General features: G+C 39.2%; 1 protein-coding gene across 1 annotated transcript; it reads left to right on the top strand.

Moving 5' to 3' along the window:
• On the top strand, nt 1-8493 carry scamp5.2 (secretory carrier membrane protein 5 gene 2). Its single transcript, NM_001079024.1, has 6 exons — nt 1-287; nt 755-883; nt 4010-4166; nt 4554-4655; nt 5795-5912; nt 7393-8493. The coding sequence occupies exons 1-6, from the start codon at nt 281-283 to the stop codon at nt 7585-7587; spliced, it is 708 nt and encodes a 235-aa protein (NP_001072492.1). The 5' UTR covers nt 1-280; the 3' UTR covers nt 7588-8493.
• The last annotated feature ends 12952 nt before the right edge of the window (nt 8494-21445 follow it).

The raw sequence follows: 21445 nt of genomic DNA, 5'->3' as shown, positions 1-21445 counted from the left end.
GTGAGCGCGCACTAACAGGGGCCCTGTGAGAAATAGCTCTTTATTGTAAGAACATTAGGCTTGCCCTTGTAGTGTCACAGACTCACAGTGACCTTACTCTGCCGGTGTCCGTTCGCTTCTTGCCCATTTCCACTTGTACAACTGTGTGTTTGACCAGTGATTATTTCTCCGACGGTGCGAAGCTGTCTTCATTCATCTAAAGATTTCGCCTGTGTTCCTTTCAGCTTGCCAAATACAAGGGGTATCTCCCTCCTGACTGCGGGCGGAGACTGTGCTCATCATGTCTGGTAAGATACTGAGCCATAACACTGATATAACAGAGCTTTTGTATGCATATACCGTCACGTTCAGTCTGCTGTGTATGTTAGAATGGCATCACTGGCGAGCTCTATACACAGAGGATCAGACACTATAGCTTTAATAAAGGACACTTAGACAATGATGCCTGACTGCTGTCATATCTGATGTCTGCTCAGCAGTCTCTGGGTGTTGTTTTTACGTGCCCCTCTTTAAAGGTAGTTGCTGGCAATCCTTATTATTACCAAGTAATCCACATTGTTATTCACGTGAATCCTAAGCCCACACAGCCATATGCCGCTCAGTGGTGTTAGCCTCAGGCACTCCATCCTTGTCTTTCTTATTCAACTGATGCACAGGATTTCCTGTCATACGCTGAACTGCACCTGGCTTAGACTTAGATTATACATTTGGTCCAATGTCTGCTCTAAACTAATGTTATTTTTTTTCCCTTCAGATAAACCAAACAATTTCCCACCTCTTCCTCGCTTCATACCTCTCAAGCCATGTTTCTACCAAGATTTTGACACTGACATTCCAGATCTGCACCGGACCACTGCCAAACGTCTATACTACTTGTGGATGTGTGAGTGGGCAGTACCTTGCCGGGTATTACTAGACTGGCCTTAGTCTTGAAATTACCAGAAGCTTTGTGCACATCATAATGGAAAGAGATGTTCATAATTAATGGCATTGCTAGTTTAAGGGAATTGCATTTGCCCTAGGTCCACTTGTCGAGGGCGGGTGATAAAACTGGCGTAACAATATTCTAGCCCTATTTAGCGGTGAAAACCATAAAATGCAAACTATAGTTTTGAAAGGGCCAAGACAAAAGCTTTTTTAGCCCATGTATGGCCTTTAGAGCTTTAGAGTTATGTACACAATGTTTCGCTAATGTTTTGCTATATGTTTCAGTTGACATTTTGACGACTCAAGGTCCATACTTTACACTATAGCTGCATAACAAATGCTTGTAGTAAAGCCAGACACACATACCAATGTATGTTGTTCTGTTTATTTGCAAATGGGTCAATGTTTATACTTCTGAAACCTGCAGTCAAAAGGCACAGCTTAGTGCAGATCTCCAATGTATGCGAAAGTGCAATGAGAACAACCTCTCACATGTAAGGGTAGGTGCTAGTGCGGCTTTTTTTTTTTTACCCAAAATTCTGCTCTTCTAGTACAGAGAGCACAATTAGGGTAGCATTGGGTTGGTCAACTTTGTTGCATGGGGCCCCGAAATGCCCCTGCTATGGGTCTAAATTGTCTATATGTTGGAATTCCCATTTAGGTGCACCAATGTACATATGAAGAAGGAAGTTCAGCCATGCCACTACTGATTTGCATGTCATTGAACTAATTGTCCGAATTGTGACAACTAGTCATTTTAACGATATACAAATTAACCATTATTGGGCATGTGCAGTAGCATTTCAGGCTTCTACGTCACTTGGCAGTGGTTAGCCTTAGAAGAAACAGCCTGATGGCGGAGAAGGAGTGACAAAGTACAGTCTCAGTGGTAGTTACTTGAAAGGAAAAAGGTTTTTCATGACACAAGCCATTCATATTTAGATGTTTGTACAAATGTGAGGATCTCTAAGATCTTAAAGGAACAGTAACACCAAAAAATGAAAGTGTCTAAAACTAACTAAAATATAATGTGCTGCTGCCCTGCACTGGTAAAAGTTGTGTGTTTACTTTAGAAAGTCTACTATAATTTATATAAATAAGCTGCTGTGTAGCCATGGGGGCAGCCATTCAAAGGAGAAAAGACACAGGCACATAGCAGATAACAGATAAAACACTATTGTATTCTACAGAGGTTATCTGTTATCTGCTATGTAACCTGTGCCTTTTCTCCTTTTTTCCAGCTTCAATGGCTGCCCCCGTGGCTACAGAGCAGCTTATTATTATTATGATTATAGTAGTGTTACTGTAGCAAACACACCAGTTTTACCAGTGCAGGGCCACAGTGCATATTTTTATTACTTTAAAGCTCTTTCATTTTTTGGTGTTACTGTTCCTTTAAAGATGATGTACACCTTTATATTAATTTTTGGTATGTTACTGTTAGTATGGACCCGTTCTCAGCAGCTCTATTCATTTTGTGAGGTTATGACTTTTTAATTTCAATTCAAGCTAATAGGAGGCATACATGATTGTTTAGCCTGCTTCTCTGCCATCTAAAATTTGCCCTGAATGCCTTCAGTCTTACTGTGTTTTTACCTAAAGGACAAGGAAATATGTTAAGCAGTCCCTAGTGAATTATTACGGTCATTCCCTGATTCAGCACTCATTCATTCCTATGGGATTTTTATGTATTACACTCTAAGATCATATTTTGATAAATCTGCCCCTAAAGCTGGCCATACACGCACCAATATTATCGTACAAAACAAGGTTTCGTAAGATATTTGGTGCATTTATGGTGGAACGACGACCAATATTGCAAAAGCCTTGGATATCTGTTGTCTCATTGATCAGGCGGGACAAAAGATTTCAAAGGCTTCCGAGCCAAAGCTGCATTTAGGGCTAAATCGTCACGCACGGGTAGAATTTCTATTGTTTCCACCTCCATATCTGATGATTCAGCCCTGAACGTCAGTGGAGAGTAGGAATGATTCAATGATCGCAGGAAAGATTGTAATTGTAAGGTGTATGGCCACCCTTAGACTTGTATAGGCGCAGTTGAGTAAAATCCCACTCATTTTGAGTCCAGTGCCCAGAGCAAATTGTGGTATAAACAAATAATTTTGTGTGAAAATACATTTTGTACTTATTCGGTACAGTGCATTTATGGTTTTAAATATAATTTTTTGGGCACATAGCTTCTCTATGAAGCCCTCTTCTTATTTTTAAATTTTAAATGTATTAATTCTCCTGTGCCACTTAATTTGTCAGTTTATTTGGAACCAGTCCATCTCTGACCTTATGATTTTTCTTTATTTCGCAATTTCCCCATTTGTTTTTTTTTCCCCCCACTAATATTTGCCTACCATAAGCAAGGTTGATTTGGTTAGCTTTTGAAGAACACTGTAAAAAATAGAAATGTTTGTAAAAATTTGTTTATAACTGTTTCTTCTTTGTATTTCCTTAAAGCAGCAGTCCAGTCTTGCTTTATGGTGGAGACTGTATATTTATTTTCTGACTAGAGGAAGTGTCTTGCACGTCATATGGCAATGATCAGTTTATACTTATCTGTGAATATCACTTGCTTACATTTACTTTTTCTGCTTAACATGATTTACTATGGGAGATGATCATATGAAGTATATTTAGATGGTGTTATTCTGGGTGCGCCCTGTTTGCATTTTGTTCATATTATATGGTAGACTTTCACTATTTATTCAAGACTTGAGCCTCTCTTCTGTTTATTCATTTGACTAGATAACATAATTTGTTCAATTAAGGGTTGTGTATAATGTAGCAACTCCCTGTGCCCAAGGTGCCATGAGATCCACAATTTCTACTCTTTTTGTATTTTCCAAAAAAGTCAGAAGGGCATATTGCAAAGCAATTTGTTTATTTAATGTAATTTTCATTCCCGTTGAAATGAGGTCTACTGTAGTTTTGGGTGGGTAAATATAGTAAATAAAGAAATTTAAAACCCCCAATTTCTGAACACTGGCATGTCCACAGTCTCACTCTGATCTTTGGCTTTTTCTCACCGCATGCGTGTGCCTTTCTGCGTGACCTCCATGTGTGCTTGCAGTGAATAGCATCACTCTGGGCGTGAATCTAATTGGTTGCCTGGCGTGGTTGATTGGAGGAGGCAGCGCCACTAATTTTGGCCTGGCATTTCTGTGGCTGATACTTTTTACTCCCTGTTCCTATGTCTGCTGGTTCAGACCTATTTACAAAGCTTTCAAGTAAGTACCTTTCTGTCTCTTTTTCACATCTTTTGACTTTTCTTCAACTTTTTACTAAAAACTAATTTTAATTTCTGCCCCTATATCCATTTATATTCCTATCCCTTACCCACAATATTTACTTGCTTTGCAGATATGTACTAATGTATACATTAGTATATTCTCGTGTTTATGACACTCTAGTTAACATTGTGGTTAAAATTAATTGCCCTTATATACAGTTGTGTCAGTTATTATAGACCCATCACGGAGCTTTAAGTATGATTTACTTTCAAGTATGAACAGTCTGCAGTAACTAGGCCTAAAGATAGAAGGTTCAATTTCTTTTGCTCCATCTGTAGTTGCTTACACTTTTTTAGATGATAAATGTCTTTTCTCTTCTCACAGGACGGACAGCTCATTTAATTTTATGGCTTTCTTCTTCACGTTCACCGGTCAGCTGGTGATCAGTATAATTCAAGCTGTTGGCATCCCAGGCTGGGGGGTTTGGTGAGTTTCTATTTATATATTGCCAATAATAACGCTGCTTGTGTAGGTTATGTATTGTATAATATCATAATCTAAGTTCTTCAGAGTTAATTCTGGATATGTGTGTCTTTATTTAGTTTGTATAACCAAAATGTGTATGTATTAGAACATGTCTCTCTGCAAGTTAACCCTGTTGTGTTTATACTATGAAAAGTGACCCATTCTTTAAATCCAGGCCTCAATCGTTGCACAAATGCCAGATTTCTAAGAATTTCTTACCTGAGTGCACGTGAAGTTAACCTTTGCCTAGTGTGACATTTGAGCTACCTGTGCATGCAGGGAGAACTGCTGGTGGTGAATAATCTACAAGTATCTTTTGTGGCCCTGTGCAGTCATGTATCCTCCATAAGGCTACAGCCACATGTGGTGGATTCTCAGTCTGCAGATAACTGCAGGGTGATAATCTTCCCCTATGTTCATAAAAGCTTCTTGATGTGCTGCACTCAGAGCCATTGCGTTGGCCTGGGTGTAGGCACACCGAGCATATTTCAGTGCGTAACTGCATGAGTGTTCTGTTCTGCGCCAAAATCTGCTCTGTGTTCACTGCTGGCAGACTTTATGGCTTTTAGTAATCAGTGTGCATATGCCAACATTAATAAATAGTACCTGTAAAAAACAAATTATATATTTAAGGACATTATAAAAGAAATGAGTAATTTAATTTTAAGGTTAAATATATCTTGAACTCCAGTTATTAATTATGTCATTACTGTTTAGCTTTAAAACTTTCCTGGCAGGTTTAAAATGGGTTTGGATCAGATAAATGACTGCACGTTGCATGCTAGTCCAGATGTGAATGGCAATTGGGCAGGATAAAATGGTTCCTGTATTCTGGGGTTGGAACTGGAGAGCTGGATGTGTTCATTTTGCTGCAGTGACTTTACATGAGAAGATGATCGATGAATTGAACTTGGAGTTACATTTATATGCTCAAAAGTTTTTTAAAGTTTATCTGTAGTTTTTGGGGAGTCATTTATTATTTAAAAATGTTCTCTTTTAATTCAGCCACAATTATCTCATCTGCATAGATATTTTTATATTTCTGATATAAACATTTTCCTGATTATATACCCTTACATTTTCATTTTCTTTCTACTCAGTGGCTGGATTGCTACAATCAGTTTCTTTGGCACAAGTATTGGAGCTGCAGTGGTAATGCTGATCCCAACCATCATGTTCACTGCTGTGGCTGTCCTCTCTTTTGTGGCACTGACTAAGGTATTCTTGAGTTTTTTGAGGTCGTCGGTTACATTTATGTGTTAGCATTTTTACTTATGGGGTTGTTCACTTTTAAATTAACTTATAGTATGATGTAGAAAATGCTGTTTTAAGACAATTTGCAATTGGTCTTTATTTCTTTTATTATTTGCAGTTTTTAAAATTATTAAGCTTGTTATTCAACTGCTCTCCAGGTTGGAATCTCAGCAGCTATATGGTTGCTAGGGCCCAATTACCCTAGCAACCAGGCAGTGGTGTAAATGGGAGACAGGAATATGATGAGAGGAGGGCCTAAATAGTTACATAGTTACATAGAGTTGAAAAGAGACCAGAGTCCATTCAAATTCAACTTCCAAGTAAACCCAGCACACACAAACCTATTCTGACCTATCTATACACTCACAAATATAAACCATATATACCAACATCAATACTTACTGTAGACATTAGTATCACAATAGCCTTGGATACTATGCTTTTTTAAGAACTCTTCCAGGCCCCTCTTAAAGGCATTAACAGAATCTGCCATTACAAGGGCTGGCCTCTGGTGCACTGATCGTTTTTATGGGAAAAAAGAACATCCTCTATCGGCCTATAATCCCCTCTAATGTACTTGTACAAAGAAATAATAACCCTGACAGTCTACCGCATAGTTTAAATTTACCTTCCATCTTACCAGTTTAGTTGCACGTCTCTGCACTCTCTCCAGCTCATTAATATTCTTTTTAAGGACTAGAGCCCAAAACTGCACTGCATACTCAAAGTGAGGCCTTACCAGGGACCTATAAAGAGGTAAAGTTATGTTTCCATCCCTTGAGTCAATGCCCTTTTTTATACAAGACAGCACTTTATTTGCTTTAGTAGGCAGATAAGAAGGCAAATAATTCAAGAACTATAAAAAATGAAGACTAACGGAAAAGTTTCTAAGAATTCTATAACATACTAAAAGTTAACCTAAAAGTGAACCACCCCTTTTCCTACAGGTGCAGGGCTGGTGGATTAAACCATTTATTAAAATGTTGAGATAAGCTGTAAATGAATTGAATGAAGTAGCTTAAAGTAGCTTAAAGTGTGTGAGATGGTTTGAGGTTGAATGTTTGGGGAAATAATAAGGGCTTTTTGACCTTTATATTTTTTTTCTCAAAGAAAAACCCCCCAAAATCCTTAAGATTAGTTCCCCTACTGGTAATTGGAAATGCTTAAACAATTATATGCACAGGTAAAATTCCAAAGGTGCATTTCTCACTATGCATGAAAGGGAAATTTAATATGATACTTGTACACTATGTGATTGGAATGGTTATCATGCTTAGGTTTATTCCACTTTAATCCAGTCCATTGCTATATATTGCCATTGCCAATATATTGACTATATGTGTGTGTTGCCCTAATCGTAGCATAATTACTAGTGTGCAGACCTTCATTATATATTTATGTATATTTATATATAATATATATTTGACAATCTTTGCTCCTGCAGGTTCATAGGTTTTACAGGGGCGCAGGAGGCAGTCTTAGCAAGGCACAAGAGGAATGGACAACAGGCGCTTGGAAAAATCCTCATGTACAGCAGGCAGCTCAGAATGCCGCCTTTGGGGCCGCTCAAGGTGCCATGACACAGAATGATCCTCAGTACTCAGCAACGCCAAATTATGGCTACTCTAACCAAATGTGAGGCAGTTTAAGAACCGGCAAACATACATTCCTTGGGGCAGAAGGTTCATTCCTACCCCCTGTGCCCTTGTAGCTAAGATGTCTTTTCAGTCCTCCTGTTTACCTTTTAATATGGTGCGTAAGTAATTGTGGTTGTATGTGCGTGTCCCAGAGAGAATGTGCCCCTGCCTACAGCAGAATTGCCTAAGGGTAATGTTACTGTTTATATGCAAATAGTAGAATTGGAATGGAAGTCAAAAGCATTACATTTTAGGGGCCACTATAGCTTAATATATCCCTGCTAAATTGTGCTTATTACAAGGGAATATGAATACTGCAAAGTTTATCGCTATATGAGCTTTTAGAACACTTGAGTTGTCTCTGTGAGGCGTATTCTATCAGACCACTTGCTTGAGCTGTTAGGTCATGCCCCTTTAGGTTCTTATAAAGAAATTTTAGCAGAATAGTAGAACCGTTGGAGGTTATATAGAAGTCTGAAACAGTTAAGGTTAGGCAAGCTAAGCCAGTGCCACTTTCATAGAAGGTGTATGGGAGGTAAAGCAAAAGGAAAGGTATTTCCAGTAAACAGTTACAAAGTGAAAGCAAAAACTGAAGGCACAGAGGGCTTTTTAAATGTGATTTCCTAAGCACAGACCTTTCAGTATACAGTGTACAGAGTGTACTATTAAATAGTTTCATAATAGAAATAGTTTGGATTTAACTGGGCACTTAACTTACATTTTAATCCCCTGCAACAAATGACTACGGGACTATAATATGGTGCTTTTCCTCCATACATAAAAACTCTGTGGGCCTTTATTGTTTGTGAACATTTTCAAGCTTATTTAGCAAACACATTTGTTATTGTGTTTGCTGTTATGCCAGTGCAATCACTGGTTGTGCTGTTACAGTAGCCTTCATAAAAAAATCTTCAGTATGTAGATGATGTTAATAAATGTGCTTTGAAATGACCCCACCACTATAGTCTATATTACTGTATATTGTAATGGAGTATTTTTGTACACTCCGGTAGTAAAAGAAGCTTGAATATAGTTGTATTAAAGGAGGTTTAATTTTATATTAATCATTTAAATTTCCTCTAATATCAATAACATGCTGCTGAAATTAATTTGCAACAGATGCAAAATCAGGATAACCTTTAATATCTTGTTTCTGTACATCTATATGTATGTATATATTTTGGGTTATTAAGAGAAATATAGGAACTATAGGAAATATATATTAATGAAAGTAACAGCCCAAAAGTTGTTATTCTTATAATGATATATGTGAGGGAACATTGTAAACCCCAGATGTGCATGTTGGCATATAAAATGCTTTGGCATGATTCACTGCAATTATGTGTTACCAATAAGTCATTGCTAGATGGGGCTTATTGATTCTCAGCAAAAAAAGGGAAAGTTGCGCTCACCACTAAAGTTTCAACCATTAGGCGGGAGTGCAATGAGGCTGTGACCACAAAATACATATAGACAACAACAAGAAATGCTTTTCACTCACCCATTATCAATATAAATATATATAGGACACTAAGACATTCTGTGCATTAAGCTACCAAGACATGCCCTCCCCTTGTCTTTTAGCTTTGACATTTTTTAAATTAATCAACATGTACTGAGGCACAAATGAAATGTGGATTATCAACCCTCTATATATTCTGATTTGAAAAATTAAATGGCAACACTTGTCTTGTTTCTTTCAGATGTGCTAGGTTTGTATTTAGCAATGAAAGCAGCTGTAAAATCAAAGGAAAGGAATATGGTGGTTTTGTATTTTATGATCCCACAACTTATCTAAAAAGCAATGACATAATAGAATGGGAGGTATTGGGGGGGGGAAGTCATCAGTACAATATGTTTTTGTACCTTTCTCCATTACATTCACTAGAGACAATTCCAGGCACTTTCTACAGTGTGTCTATGTAAAGGTTACTCTTGTGGGTTGTCCTGTATAGTATATCATATGGCAGGTCTGTCCACAACAGGAGGTTCATGGACTAGATGTAGCTGCTATTGGTAAAAGTTATTGGTATTGGAAAAAGTTAAAAAGCACTGCCCTAAGGCTACACCCAGACAGACATAAGTCATCTACTGATGGAGGCGAAGGGTGCTGAAAAATGGGCACAAGCCTATATGTTTTTGCACTATGTATCCTGCCTCACTGTCAGCATCTGTGGCCAGGGGTCCTTGCCCTACAAAATGGCTATAGTGCTGCTTAATTTCAGCATGCCTGTATTCATGGCGAGAAAATTGTGGGAAGCACTTTCCCAGCTGACATTGGCTTATCTGGCTGTAGCCTAAAAGCTGCTAAAGGGGAACGCTAAAGAGCCCATAAAGACCATCACACCATATAGTCCTGGCCTGAATATTTAAGACTCTTGTTTATCTCACACCCACATGTAAAGCTTCCACTGGGAGGGACTCGAAATTATGTAGATGGATTATAGGTTTGTTGTTATGATACCTAGAAACCAATATATTACAAATTTGTGTGTGCGTACATTCTCTGTACTCATTGACTATTGGTGCAAATTATGTAAAATGTAATGTGATTAATTTGAAAAATAAAGATGTCAATAGTATATTGTATCCGTGATTTCATGGACACTCAATACAGTTTAACAACCTTAGTTATTCTTTAACACAGACTTGTGCAGCTTTCATGCATTGTTTAACTAAAATAACCCAAATTCCTGCACTCTGTCTTCATTAGCAGCTTTCTGTATTGATGTGAGCTTTTACTTATCGTAAGGACAAATAATTTGTCAGTAAGAGTCTGCCTGAAACAAAAGGATTCACCTTTCTCTGTTCATGACAAAATCAGTATCACGGGACACTTATAAATTCGCAGTACATTAGGGCGGATATACTCATGGTGCTGTGCAAAAAATAGATGCAAAATTGCATGCATTCTGGTAAATCAAGTGCAAGTGTTGGTAAAAAAAAATGTAAAATTTGGTACGAAGCACATTGAATTTGCATCATAAATGAGTCCTATTGTCGTTTGTGGTTTAAAGTCACTAATACAAGTAACTCACTCTTTATAGTTCCAGTGGGAGGGGATCTGGGACATTAAACTATGTGTTGATTTTGTTAAGTGTATGTTTGAGAAAGGGTTGTTGTTCCTGAAACCTGCTGCAACACTAATAAAAGAATAATCATTTCAGCAGTACAAGTCTCCTTGTTGTGTGATCCTTCCCATAAAGAAATATTAATTCATTCAAATGTAATGCCCAAAGGCAGGGAGTTGCAGCTGCAGAAAAAGGGTTACAGCAACAGCAGCCTCAGGATAAACGGTGAGAACTAATCTAGCATGATGTCAGTTTTTCTAGGGAATAAATAGCATCAAGTTGGAGCACAAAGGAACAAATGGAACTTGGTTTAGGGAATAAAGAGTTTGGCCCAGGCCCAGATTTGTGGTGAGGCCACAAAGGCCCGGGCCTAGGGCGGCATTTTGCTACCATACGGAAGTTTAAATGCCCTTGCATGTGCACTTGCGGCGGGGGGGCAGCCTCAGGGCGCCCAGATTTGAAATCCGGCGCTGGTTTTGGCGGGGTGTAAATATAAAACAAAACCCTTTACATTTTGAATATTGATGTACAGTAGATTACTGAAGATCAGATTTCATAAAGGGGTTCTTCACCTTTATATCAATTTTTGGTATACTTAAAGGACAATGAAAGGTTAATATAAATTAAAAGTAAGTCTAAAAGCATTCTTTTTAAGTATTTACTGCATATCTAAATTCCCAGATCCCTGCTTGCTTCTCTGAGATATGGTGCTGGCAGCCTACAGCAGTGTGAAGACTAGAGTGATATCACTGAAATCTCTCTGTCCTTCCTGTAGGCTTCCTATCCTCTGAGCATGTGTGTAACTTGATCCTGTCTCCTGTTCTGAGCTACACATGCCCACCAGCCAATCAGAAGCGGATCTGGCAGAGGGGATGGGGGGGAGGGAATGAAACACTATGTGCAGTATGAAGCAAGGAGGGAAAGGAAGGGAGAATACCTTTTTAGAGATGGCTGCCTGTTCTAGAAAATGTGAAGGAAGTGAGTAAATACAGGTCCTTTTCAAAAAATTAGCATATTGTGATAAAGTTCATTATTTTCTGTAATGTACTGATAAACATTAGACTTTCATATATTTTAGATTCATTACACACAACTGAAGTAGTTCAAGCCTTTTCTTGTTTTAATATTGATGATTGTGGCATACAGCTCATGAAAACCCAAAATTCCTATCTCAAAAAATTAGCATATTATGAAAAGGTTCTCTAAACGAGCTATTAACCTAATCATCTGAATCAACTAATTAACTCTAAAAACCTGCAAAAGATTCCTGAGGCTTTTAAAAACTCCCAGCCTGGTTCATTACTCAAAACCGCAATCATGGGTAAGACTGCCGACCTGACTGCTGTCCAGAAGGCCATCATTGACACCCTCAAGCAAGAGGGTAAGACACAGAAAGAAATTTCTGAACAAATAGGCTGTTCCCAGAGTGCTGTATCAAGGCACCTCAGTGGGAAGTCTGTGGGAAGGAAAAAGTGTGGCAGAAAACGCTGCACAACGAGAAGAGGTGACTGGGCCCTGAGGAAGATTGTGGAGAAGGACCGATTCCTGACCTTGGGGGACCTGCGGAAGCAGTGGACTGAGTCTGGAGTAGAAACATCCAGAGCCACCGTGTACAGGCGCGTGCAGGAAATGGGCTACAGGTGCTGCATTCCCCAGGTCAAGCCACTTTTGAACCAGAAACAGCGGCAGAAGCGCCTGACCTGGGCTACAGAGAAGCAGCACTGGACTGTTGCTCAGTGGTCCAAAGTATGTCATTCGGAAATCAAGGTGCCAGAGTCTGGAGGAAGACTGGGGAGAGGGAAATGCCAAAATGCCTGAAGTCCAGTGTCAAGTACCCACAGTCAGTGATGGTCTGGGGTGCCATGTCAGCTGCTGGTGTTGGTCCACTGTGTTTTATCAAGGGCAGGGTCAATGCAGCTAGCTATCAGGAGATTTTGGAGCACTTCATGCTTCCATCTGCTGAAAAGCTTTATGGAGATGAAGATTTCATTTTTCAGTACGACCTGGCACCTGCTCACAGTGCCAAAACCACTGGTAAATGGTTTACTGACCATGGTATTACTGTGCTCAATTGGCCTGCCAACTCTCCTGACCTGAACCCCATAGAGAATCTGTGGGATATTGTGAAGAGAAAGTTGAGAGACACAAGACCCAACACTCTGGATGAGCTTAAGGCCGCTATTGAAGCATCCTGGGCCTCCATAACACCTGAGCAGTGCCACAGGCTGATTGCCTCCATGCCACGCCACATTGAAGCAGTCATTTCTGCAAAAGGATTCCCGACCAAGTATTGAGTGCATAACTGAACATAATTATTTGAAGTTTGACTTTTTTTGTATTAAAAACACTTTTCTTTTATTGGTCGGATGAAATATGCTAATTTTTTGAAATAGGAATTTTGGGTTTTCATGAGCTGTATGCCACAATCATCAATATTAAAACAAGAAAAGGCTTGAACTACTTCAGTTGTGTGTAATGAATCTAAAATATATGAAAGTCTAATGTTTATCAGTACATTACAGAAAATAATGAACTTTATCACAATATGCTAATTTTTTGAAAAGGACCTGTATTTGATTAGGTGAGCCAAAAGTGTGGCGTTTTTACTAAACAATAGGAGGACTATTGGGCAGTATGCTTTTTACATTTTGACTTGCATTCTCCTTTAAATAACTTGGTTTATTTTATTCTAATTGCACTTATTGGATCAAGTGACTGTAAAAAAACATTACTCCTTATCAAGCCACTAAAGGGCAATCAAGGTTATCAATGTTTCAGTGATGCTGATAAACATGAAGCTAAAATAAATAATTCATGTGCTAATTAGCGGTGGGTGAAATGTTTTGCCAGGCATGGATCTGCAGTGAATTTCCGCATTTCACCATTGGCAGATTTTTTCACGAAACACATGAAAAAAATCGCTGTGCATCCAAAAATTGTTGCCTGCGTCAAAAGAATTTTTGATGCAGCAATTTTTTTTTGATGCGCAACATTTGTGCCGCTCCCAAGTTTTTCGCCATTTCGGGACAGATTCGCTCATCACTAGTGCTAATAAGTCGAAACAGTTCACTGGGGGAAGTGAAATTTATCTTAAAGGACATGTCAACGCTAATTTTAATTTTAGTTCTCCCTCAATCTTGCCCTACAGCCTGCACGGCCAGCTTCTGTTTCACGTGTCACCCGGCGGCCATTTTGCAGGGTGACGTCATTGACCGCATGTATATGTTTCAAATTTGCATGCGCGCATAGCCCCTCCTCCCTGACCTCTTGAAGCAGTTTTTTTTTTTCAAATAAGCTTATTAAAAACAGATCAGAAGTGCGCATGTGCACCATGCCAGGAGAATTCTGAAGGGAGGGAGGGAGGGAGGAGAAGGAGTTACAGAGCTGTGCAGAGGGAAAAACTTAAAGGGATTGTTGCAGCTTCACTGTTTGCGTTTGAGGGACCAGAGTGGCAGGCATTTAAAGAATGCTGTGAGGCTTTTCAGTGGTAAAATTTTTGGTTGGGGGGTTGACATGTCCTTTAAAATAGAAAGAAAGGCATTTTACTGCCAGTAGATTAGCTACATTAATGCAAGCTAGAACACTATAATTATTCTGCTAAAAGCTTTACCATACCTAGTAAACAGCCCTAGATGCTCCCTCTGACTATTTGATTTACTGCCACTTATGCTCCTGAGGAAGTGTACCGCCAGTACACGAAACGCGTTGGGCTTTCTGAGTACCTGTATTGCTTCTATATCCTGTAAGTAATATTGCTTTTAGCAGTTTTCTATAATAAATAATATTGCACCATTTGCTCTTCTCTTTGTGCCTTATTGAGGATACAGCTACAAATCTGCAACAGGATACTTCTGATCCATTTGGTTACAATCGTCACTTGGATACAGTTGCAATCTACATCTGGATACTTTTTTCATTCAGCTTCAATCTGCACTTGAATTCATCCTATTTATTTGGCTTGATAGTACTGCCATCTGGTAAGCAGTTCATATTACTGCACTTTGGTGTTTATAAAAGTTGGTTGAGCACCATTTCACTTATATGGGGAGAAGGTTTTATTTTATATAAACGTTATTGCACTATTATATATTTTTTATTTTTCATATATGCGCTCCGGCTACTAAAATCTGTGAATGTAGATGCTCCCTCTGTTTGATACCAGCTGCCATTTTATCTTGGTCTCTGTAGATTTTGTGCTGCAGCTTTAGCTGCTGGTAGCTCAGATTACACAGAGATGTGAGTGGGAGCAAATTTTGATGGGAGGTAGAAGTCCTGTGTTTCTTTTGATAGAGGACCCAGTGCAGAGTTTCTGTGAGTACTTATGGCTGTATTCTTATTTAATGAACATTTTTCCAGTTTCCTGAACTATTCCTGAATTATTATTAATATAATTGTTATTATTGCACCATAACATTTTGTTCAGGATCCTATGCCAATCTCACTGAACACTCTTTGTATAGCATTTTCTTTTGGTGCATAGCTTGCCTCATTCTTTCTTCCCATTTACATCACTTCTAAAACATTTTTCCTTTTTTTTCCTATTGTTTCCAAGATTGGTTTCTACCTGTCTCGGGGAGCCTGCCATAATCCTAGGTACCTCTGATAAATAAGCTGTCTTATAAGGTGGTCATACTTATGGGATCATATATGTAAAGATCTGCATGCCCACCACCACCAAATGAGTGAATCTTTCAAGTATGCCCACCTTGAGCTGGGTAAAATCAGTCTGATCCAATCATTTTGCCTTCGGGTCAATGATCAGATCATAATTGCTGCCAAAGCTGGCTGTCGGAGAGAGAACCACGTCAATGCACCAGTGTGGTCCTGAAACTGAAAATAAAAATGCCTATTCTTTGTCTAGTATAAATCTTGAGAACGTAACTGGGGCTATGAGAAAGTATCTACCTGGGTTACATATGCACAACATATTAACTATTTCTTTTCCACTATAAATTACAGCACTTTTTTTTACTCACTTCCAGTTTGCGCTCTTTAAGGGAATGGGAACCTCCCACTTGTCATTCTGTTTAGTCAGCAGTCATACTGAATTACATTTCAGCTTGTTTGTCTGGAACTTTGTGCTGACATGATTAGTGCAAACTAATACAATGTAGTGAAAAGAGCTGATTGTGCGTGGCACACAGGAGTGCTGATAGTGGCATTTGTAGCAGCAGCAATTGATGCCCTGCTGCCCATTCAAAATAATACCATTTATATAAATGGAATATTCTGTGGGGGACAAAATACTCAAAATCACTCCGTCATTCATTCTTATTATTGTTGCTCTAAAAGATGCCAGTGAGCATTTTTGAGCACTGGCTGCTTTTGGCAATTCCCATTCAGTTAAGTAGGAGAGTGATTTTGATGTTTTATTCCCCTGAGTGAGAAAAGGCTCAAAATTACCAAATGTGCCATTGCCCATATACTAAATAAGTAATTATCTCCTGAGAATAAAACAAATAAAGAAAAAAAATATTATTATTAATACCAAAACAACCCCCCAAAAGATCCTATAACCAATAAGGGTATAACAGCACAAATGACTAAAAAAGTAGGGGCAACCCTTTTTTTGGTTATTTACACACTAATACAATTTCTCTCATTGTTCAAAAAATCTTTATAGTAACCAATACTAAAAAGAATATATTAACCAAATTTCCCTCAAAGCTGATAAAAATAAATTTCTTTATTAAGATTTCCAATATTAAACAATTTCTATGCTAAATCTGCTCATAGCTCCACAGTCATTTTCCACTAAATATACTGGTTGGATATTAAATTCATTACCACTAAAGGGCTAACGTCCAGTTCATTCATGCCAAGATTCATTATTAAACTTGTGCTTAAAGTGCTTATTTAAAAACTGTGAATGTTCTTATTCAAAAAAATACCACCTTGAAAAAGCTGCTCCTTATTCAAGGTGGTACTTCTGGTATTCCAATCTGACTATTATTGTAATTGCTGTAAACTGGTGTACATTATGTATAACATTGTGCACCAGATGATGCAATATCATTATTTTATATAAAATTATTATATTTATACAGGGGTTTATCCAAGAAAATTCTTAGAGAATTTTTTTTCACCTACAATAATTAATTTAAACTTGCCCATTTACATATTACAGACCTATAAATATAAATATATAATTCTTTGGAAGCCGGCACTCACGTTTACAGATCACAGGACGCCCGGGTGCAGTAATAAAAAAATCAGGTAACATGTCACAAGAAGAAAACCGCACTCACAGGACTTAATCGAAGAAAAATGGTGATTTATTATTCACATCATACAACTGACGTTTCAGCTGTCTCCACAGCCTTTTTCAAAGTGTATATATATATATATATATATATACAGTATGCAAGGTCTTTTCTACAAAATATAAAGCATAAGTATCGGTTTCTGTTTGTAACCAGTAAATTGCAATAAACATTGGTAGCCATGTAATAAATTGTGGGACAAATTGGGCTGATTTGATCATTCAACAGTCAGATCATACTGCAGGTCAACAGGGAACTGCTGGAAGAGGACTTCATCAACACATTGTTGTTGTCCTTACTTGACAGAATATTATTAGCTGCCAGATCTGCTCAAATTTTGACCAGATATTGGTTGGGCATGCAACAGGAGGGGGCCATACACAGGCCAATAAACTGTTAGCTTGGTCTAGAGCAGAGGTAGGGAACCTATGGCTTGGGAGCCAGATGTGGCTCTTTTGATGGCTCCATCTGGCTCGCTGCCAAATCTTTAATAAAAAAAATAACGGGGGGCGTGGCCTGCGCTCGGTGGATAGAAGACATGTTCTAAGCCTTAGAACACGTCTTCCATCCGCCGAGCGCAGGCCACGCCCTCCTCCGCATCGCATCCTTGGCACCCACCCTATCTTGCCCCTGTGCTCGGCGGGTAGAAGATGTGTTCTAAGCCTTAGAACCCGTCTTCTATCTGCCGAGTGCAGGCCACGCCCTCCTCTGCATCACATCAGGCATCCTTGGGAACCCACCCTACCTTAACACAAGAAAAAGGGAAAGTTGTGCTCAACCACTAAATTGTAAACCATTAGGCGGGGTGCAATGAGGCTGTGACCACAAAATACAGTGGTGTGAAAAACTATTTGCCCCCTTCCTGATTTCTTATTCTTTTGCATGTTTGTCACACTTAAATGTTTCTGCTCATCAAAAACTGTTAACTATTAGTCAAAGATAACATAATTGAACACAAAATGCAGTTTTTAAATGAAGGTTTACGTTATTAAGGGAGAAAAAAAACTCCAAATCTACATGGCCCTGTGTGAAAAAGTGATTGCCCCCCTTGTTAAAAAATAACTTAACTGTGGTTTATCAATTTCAATTTTCAATTTCAATATCAATTTCTGTAGTCACCCCCAGGCCTGATTACTGCCACACCTGTTTCAATCAAGAAATCACTTAAATAGGAGCTACCTGACACAGAGAAGTAGCCCAAAAGCACCTCAAAAGCTAGACATCATGCCAAGATCCAAAGAAATTGAGGAACAAATGAGAACAAAAGTAATTGAGATCTATCAGTCTGATAAAGGTTATAAAGCCATTTCTAAAGCTTTGGGACTCCAGCGAACCACAGTGAGAGCCATTATCCACAAATGGCAAAAACATGGAACAGTGGTGAACCTTCCCAGGAGTGGCCGGCCGACCAAAATTACCCCAAGAGCGCAGAGACAACTCATCCGAGAGGCCACAAAAGACCCCAGGACAACATCTAAAGAACTGCAGGCCTCACTTGCCTCAATTAAGGTCAGTGTTCACGACGCACCATAAGAAAGAGACTGGGCAAAAACGGCCTGCATGGCAGATTTCCAAGGCGCAAACCACTTTTAAGCAAAAAGAACATTATGGCTTGTCTCAATTTTGCTAAAAAACATCTCAATGATTGCCAAGACTTTTGAGAAAATACCTTGTGGACCGACGAGACAAAAGTTGAACTTTTTGGAAGGTGCGTGTCCCGTTACATCTGGCGTAAAAGTAACAGCATTTCAGAAAAAGAACATCATACCAACAGTAAAATATGGTGGTGGTAGTGTGATGGTCTGGGGTTGTTTTGCTGCTTCAGGACCTGGAAGGCTTGCTGTGATAGATGGAACCATGAATTCTACTGTCTACCAAAAAATCCTGAAGGAGAATGTCCGGCCATCTGTTTGTCAACTCAAGTTGAAGCGATCTTGGGTGCTGCAGCAGGACAATGACCCAAAACACACCAGCAAATCCACCTCTGAATGGCTGAAGAAAAACAAAATGAAGACTTTGGAGTGGCCTAGTCAAAGTCCTGACCTAAATCCTATTGAGATGTTGTGGCATGACCTTAAAAAGGCGGTTCATGCTAGAAAACCCTCAAATAAAGCTGAATTACAACAATTCTGCAAAGATGAGTGGGCCAAAATTCCTCCAGAGCGCTGTAAAAGACTCGTTGCAAGTTATCGCAAACGCTTGATTGCAGTTATTGCTGCTAAGGGTGGCCCAACCAGTTATTAGGTTCAGGGGGCAATTACTTTTTCACACAGGGCCATGTAGGTTTGGATTTTTTTTCTCCCTAAATAATAAAAACCCTCATTTAAAAACTGCATTTTGTGTTTACTTGTGTTATCTTTGACTAATAGTTAAATGTGTTTGATGATCAGAAACATTTTGTGTGACAAACATGCAAAAGAATAAGAAATCAGGAAGGGGGCAAATAGTTTTTCACACCACTATACATATAAACAACCGCAAAAAATCCTCTGCACTCACCCATTATCAATATTGTGAGAGATGCAATGGGAAAGGTCCTTATTTGGTGTATTTCCACCAGTGTTTAAGGTGGGATACAAATGGCCCAAGGTAAAATGCCTGGTTTTATAGCAGGTAATGCTGTGTTGGAGCAAATCTCCTTTAAGGTTTGATTTGGCCAGCTGTGGGGAGCTGCCTCATTAGGCTGCAGGTGAGCAGCCAATAAAATGGCTGTATGATTTACACAGAGAGGAAGTTGGAATTGAACCGTGACTGAGTGAAGGTCACTCTCAGAGCAGGGCACAGAGCAGGAGGGCTGCCTGTGTGAGGAACTCCCAGAGGAGCTGGGGGTGCCACCTGCCACTGCCAGGAAGCAGAGGGAGTGCTGACCGAATGAATGAGTGCTGAGAGGGCTCAGCAAGGCTTAGTGTGAAGCCTGAGGGTTCCAGAGTGTGGAAAATAACCCTGGAAGGTGAGAACCCTGAAGGGACATCTCAAAACCCTGAACTGTGTATGAACTATTGTCTTTATGTTTCTGTTGGGAAGAATGGGCCCTTAATAAACCTGAGTTTTGCCTGAAGACTTGGTGTCCCTGTCTCTATGCTCCAGATCCTCTGCATGCCTGCCTGCCTACCATTGCTAATTCCCCCAAAATTGCGTGTACAGGCATTCAGCATGTCACAATATGTAGAGATAGGATATTAGGACATTTCTGTGCATTCAGCTACTAAGAAATGCCTTCCCCCCCCCCAGACCCAAAAGAGGGATTGTTTTTCCGTACATTGCAATATACTTCAAGCTGGCCAACTATGTCAAAGTCATCCCTTCTGGCCATTCCTACACTGACCTATATAAGTAATTTAAGATTAGTACTGAACAAAGGGACTAAGTTTTACCTGCAACTTCATGCTTATAAGGTTAAAACTCCCAAATGGTTGCCCTTTTATTGGCTCCATTGGGATCACCTGACTGTAGCTGGGAATAGTGGGGGCTACAACATGGAGCTGGCCACTGCTCCTGTATAAACAATAACACAAGAAAAAAGGGAAAGTTGTGCTCAACCACTAAATTGTAAACCATTAGGCGGGGGTGCAATGAGGCTGTGACCACAAAATACATATAAACAACCGCAAAAAAATCCTCTGCACTCACCCATTATCAATATGTAGAAATAGGACATTAGGACATTTCTGTGCATTCAGCTACTAAGAAATGCCCTCCCCCCCAGACCCAAAAGAGGGATTGTTTGTCCGTACATTGCAATATACTTCAAGCTGGCCAACTACATCAAAGTCATCCCTTCTGGCCAGTCCTAAACTGATCTATATAAGTAATTTAAGATTAGTACTGAGCAAAGGGACTAAGTTTTACATGCAACTTCATGCTTATAAGGTTGAAACTCCCATATGGTGCCCTTTTAAACTCACCCTACCTTGCCCCCCGCAGCATCTGTGGCCAAATATATTGTATGGCTCTCACGGAATGACATTTTAAAATATGTGGTGTTTATGGCTCTCTCAGCCAAAAAGGTTCCCGACCCCTGGTCTAGAGGTACAAAGTTGATACCTTTTATTGGTCTGTAAAACTTTAGCTGTAACACAGATGGGCTTAGCTACAACAGAGCTAAATAATATATAACAGTTTGATATAGATGTATAAAGAGATGATGTATATTTTAATATTAACAGTATTTTTCTTGTGCAAATTTGAAATACTATGTAGATATATCAAAAAAAGAAATGTTTGTATTTGCTGTGTAAACATTGTGTTAACTTTGTATTGGCAACATTTGCCAGAAATAGTAGGGGTAATAGCCTTACCATTCATCTACAGTATACATGTAACACAGTGATGTGATGCAGTCTGGAAAACAAAGTGCCTTCCTGTGAGAAATGAGAACCTGTGCCTCTGAAGATGCCCCCCTGTAGCTCCCCATCTATTTTTATACTGATTCATGGTACATACATTGTGCTGCTGTCAGTTACAGAGCTCAGGGACTGACTCACAATACTGTATATATTAAATATATAAAAGTCACAGTAAAAGGC

Source organism: Xenopus tropicalis, chromosome 3 (genome assembly GCF_000004195.4).
Source record: "Xenopus tropicalis strain Nigerian chromosome 3, UCB_Xtro_10.0, whole genome shotgun sequence".
NCBI lineage: Eukaryota > Metazoa > Chordata > Amphibia > Anura > Pipidae > Xenopus > Xenopus tropicalis.
This window is presented reverse-complemented; position numbering and strand designations above follow the sequence as displayed.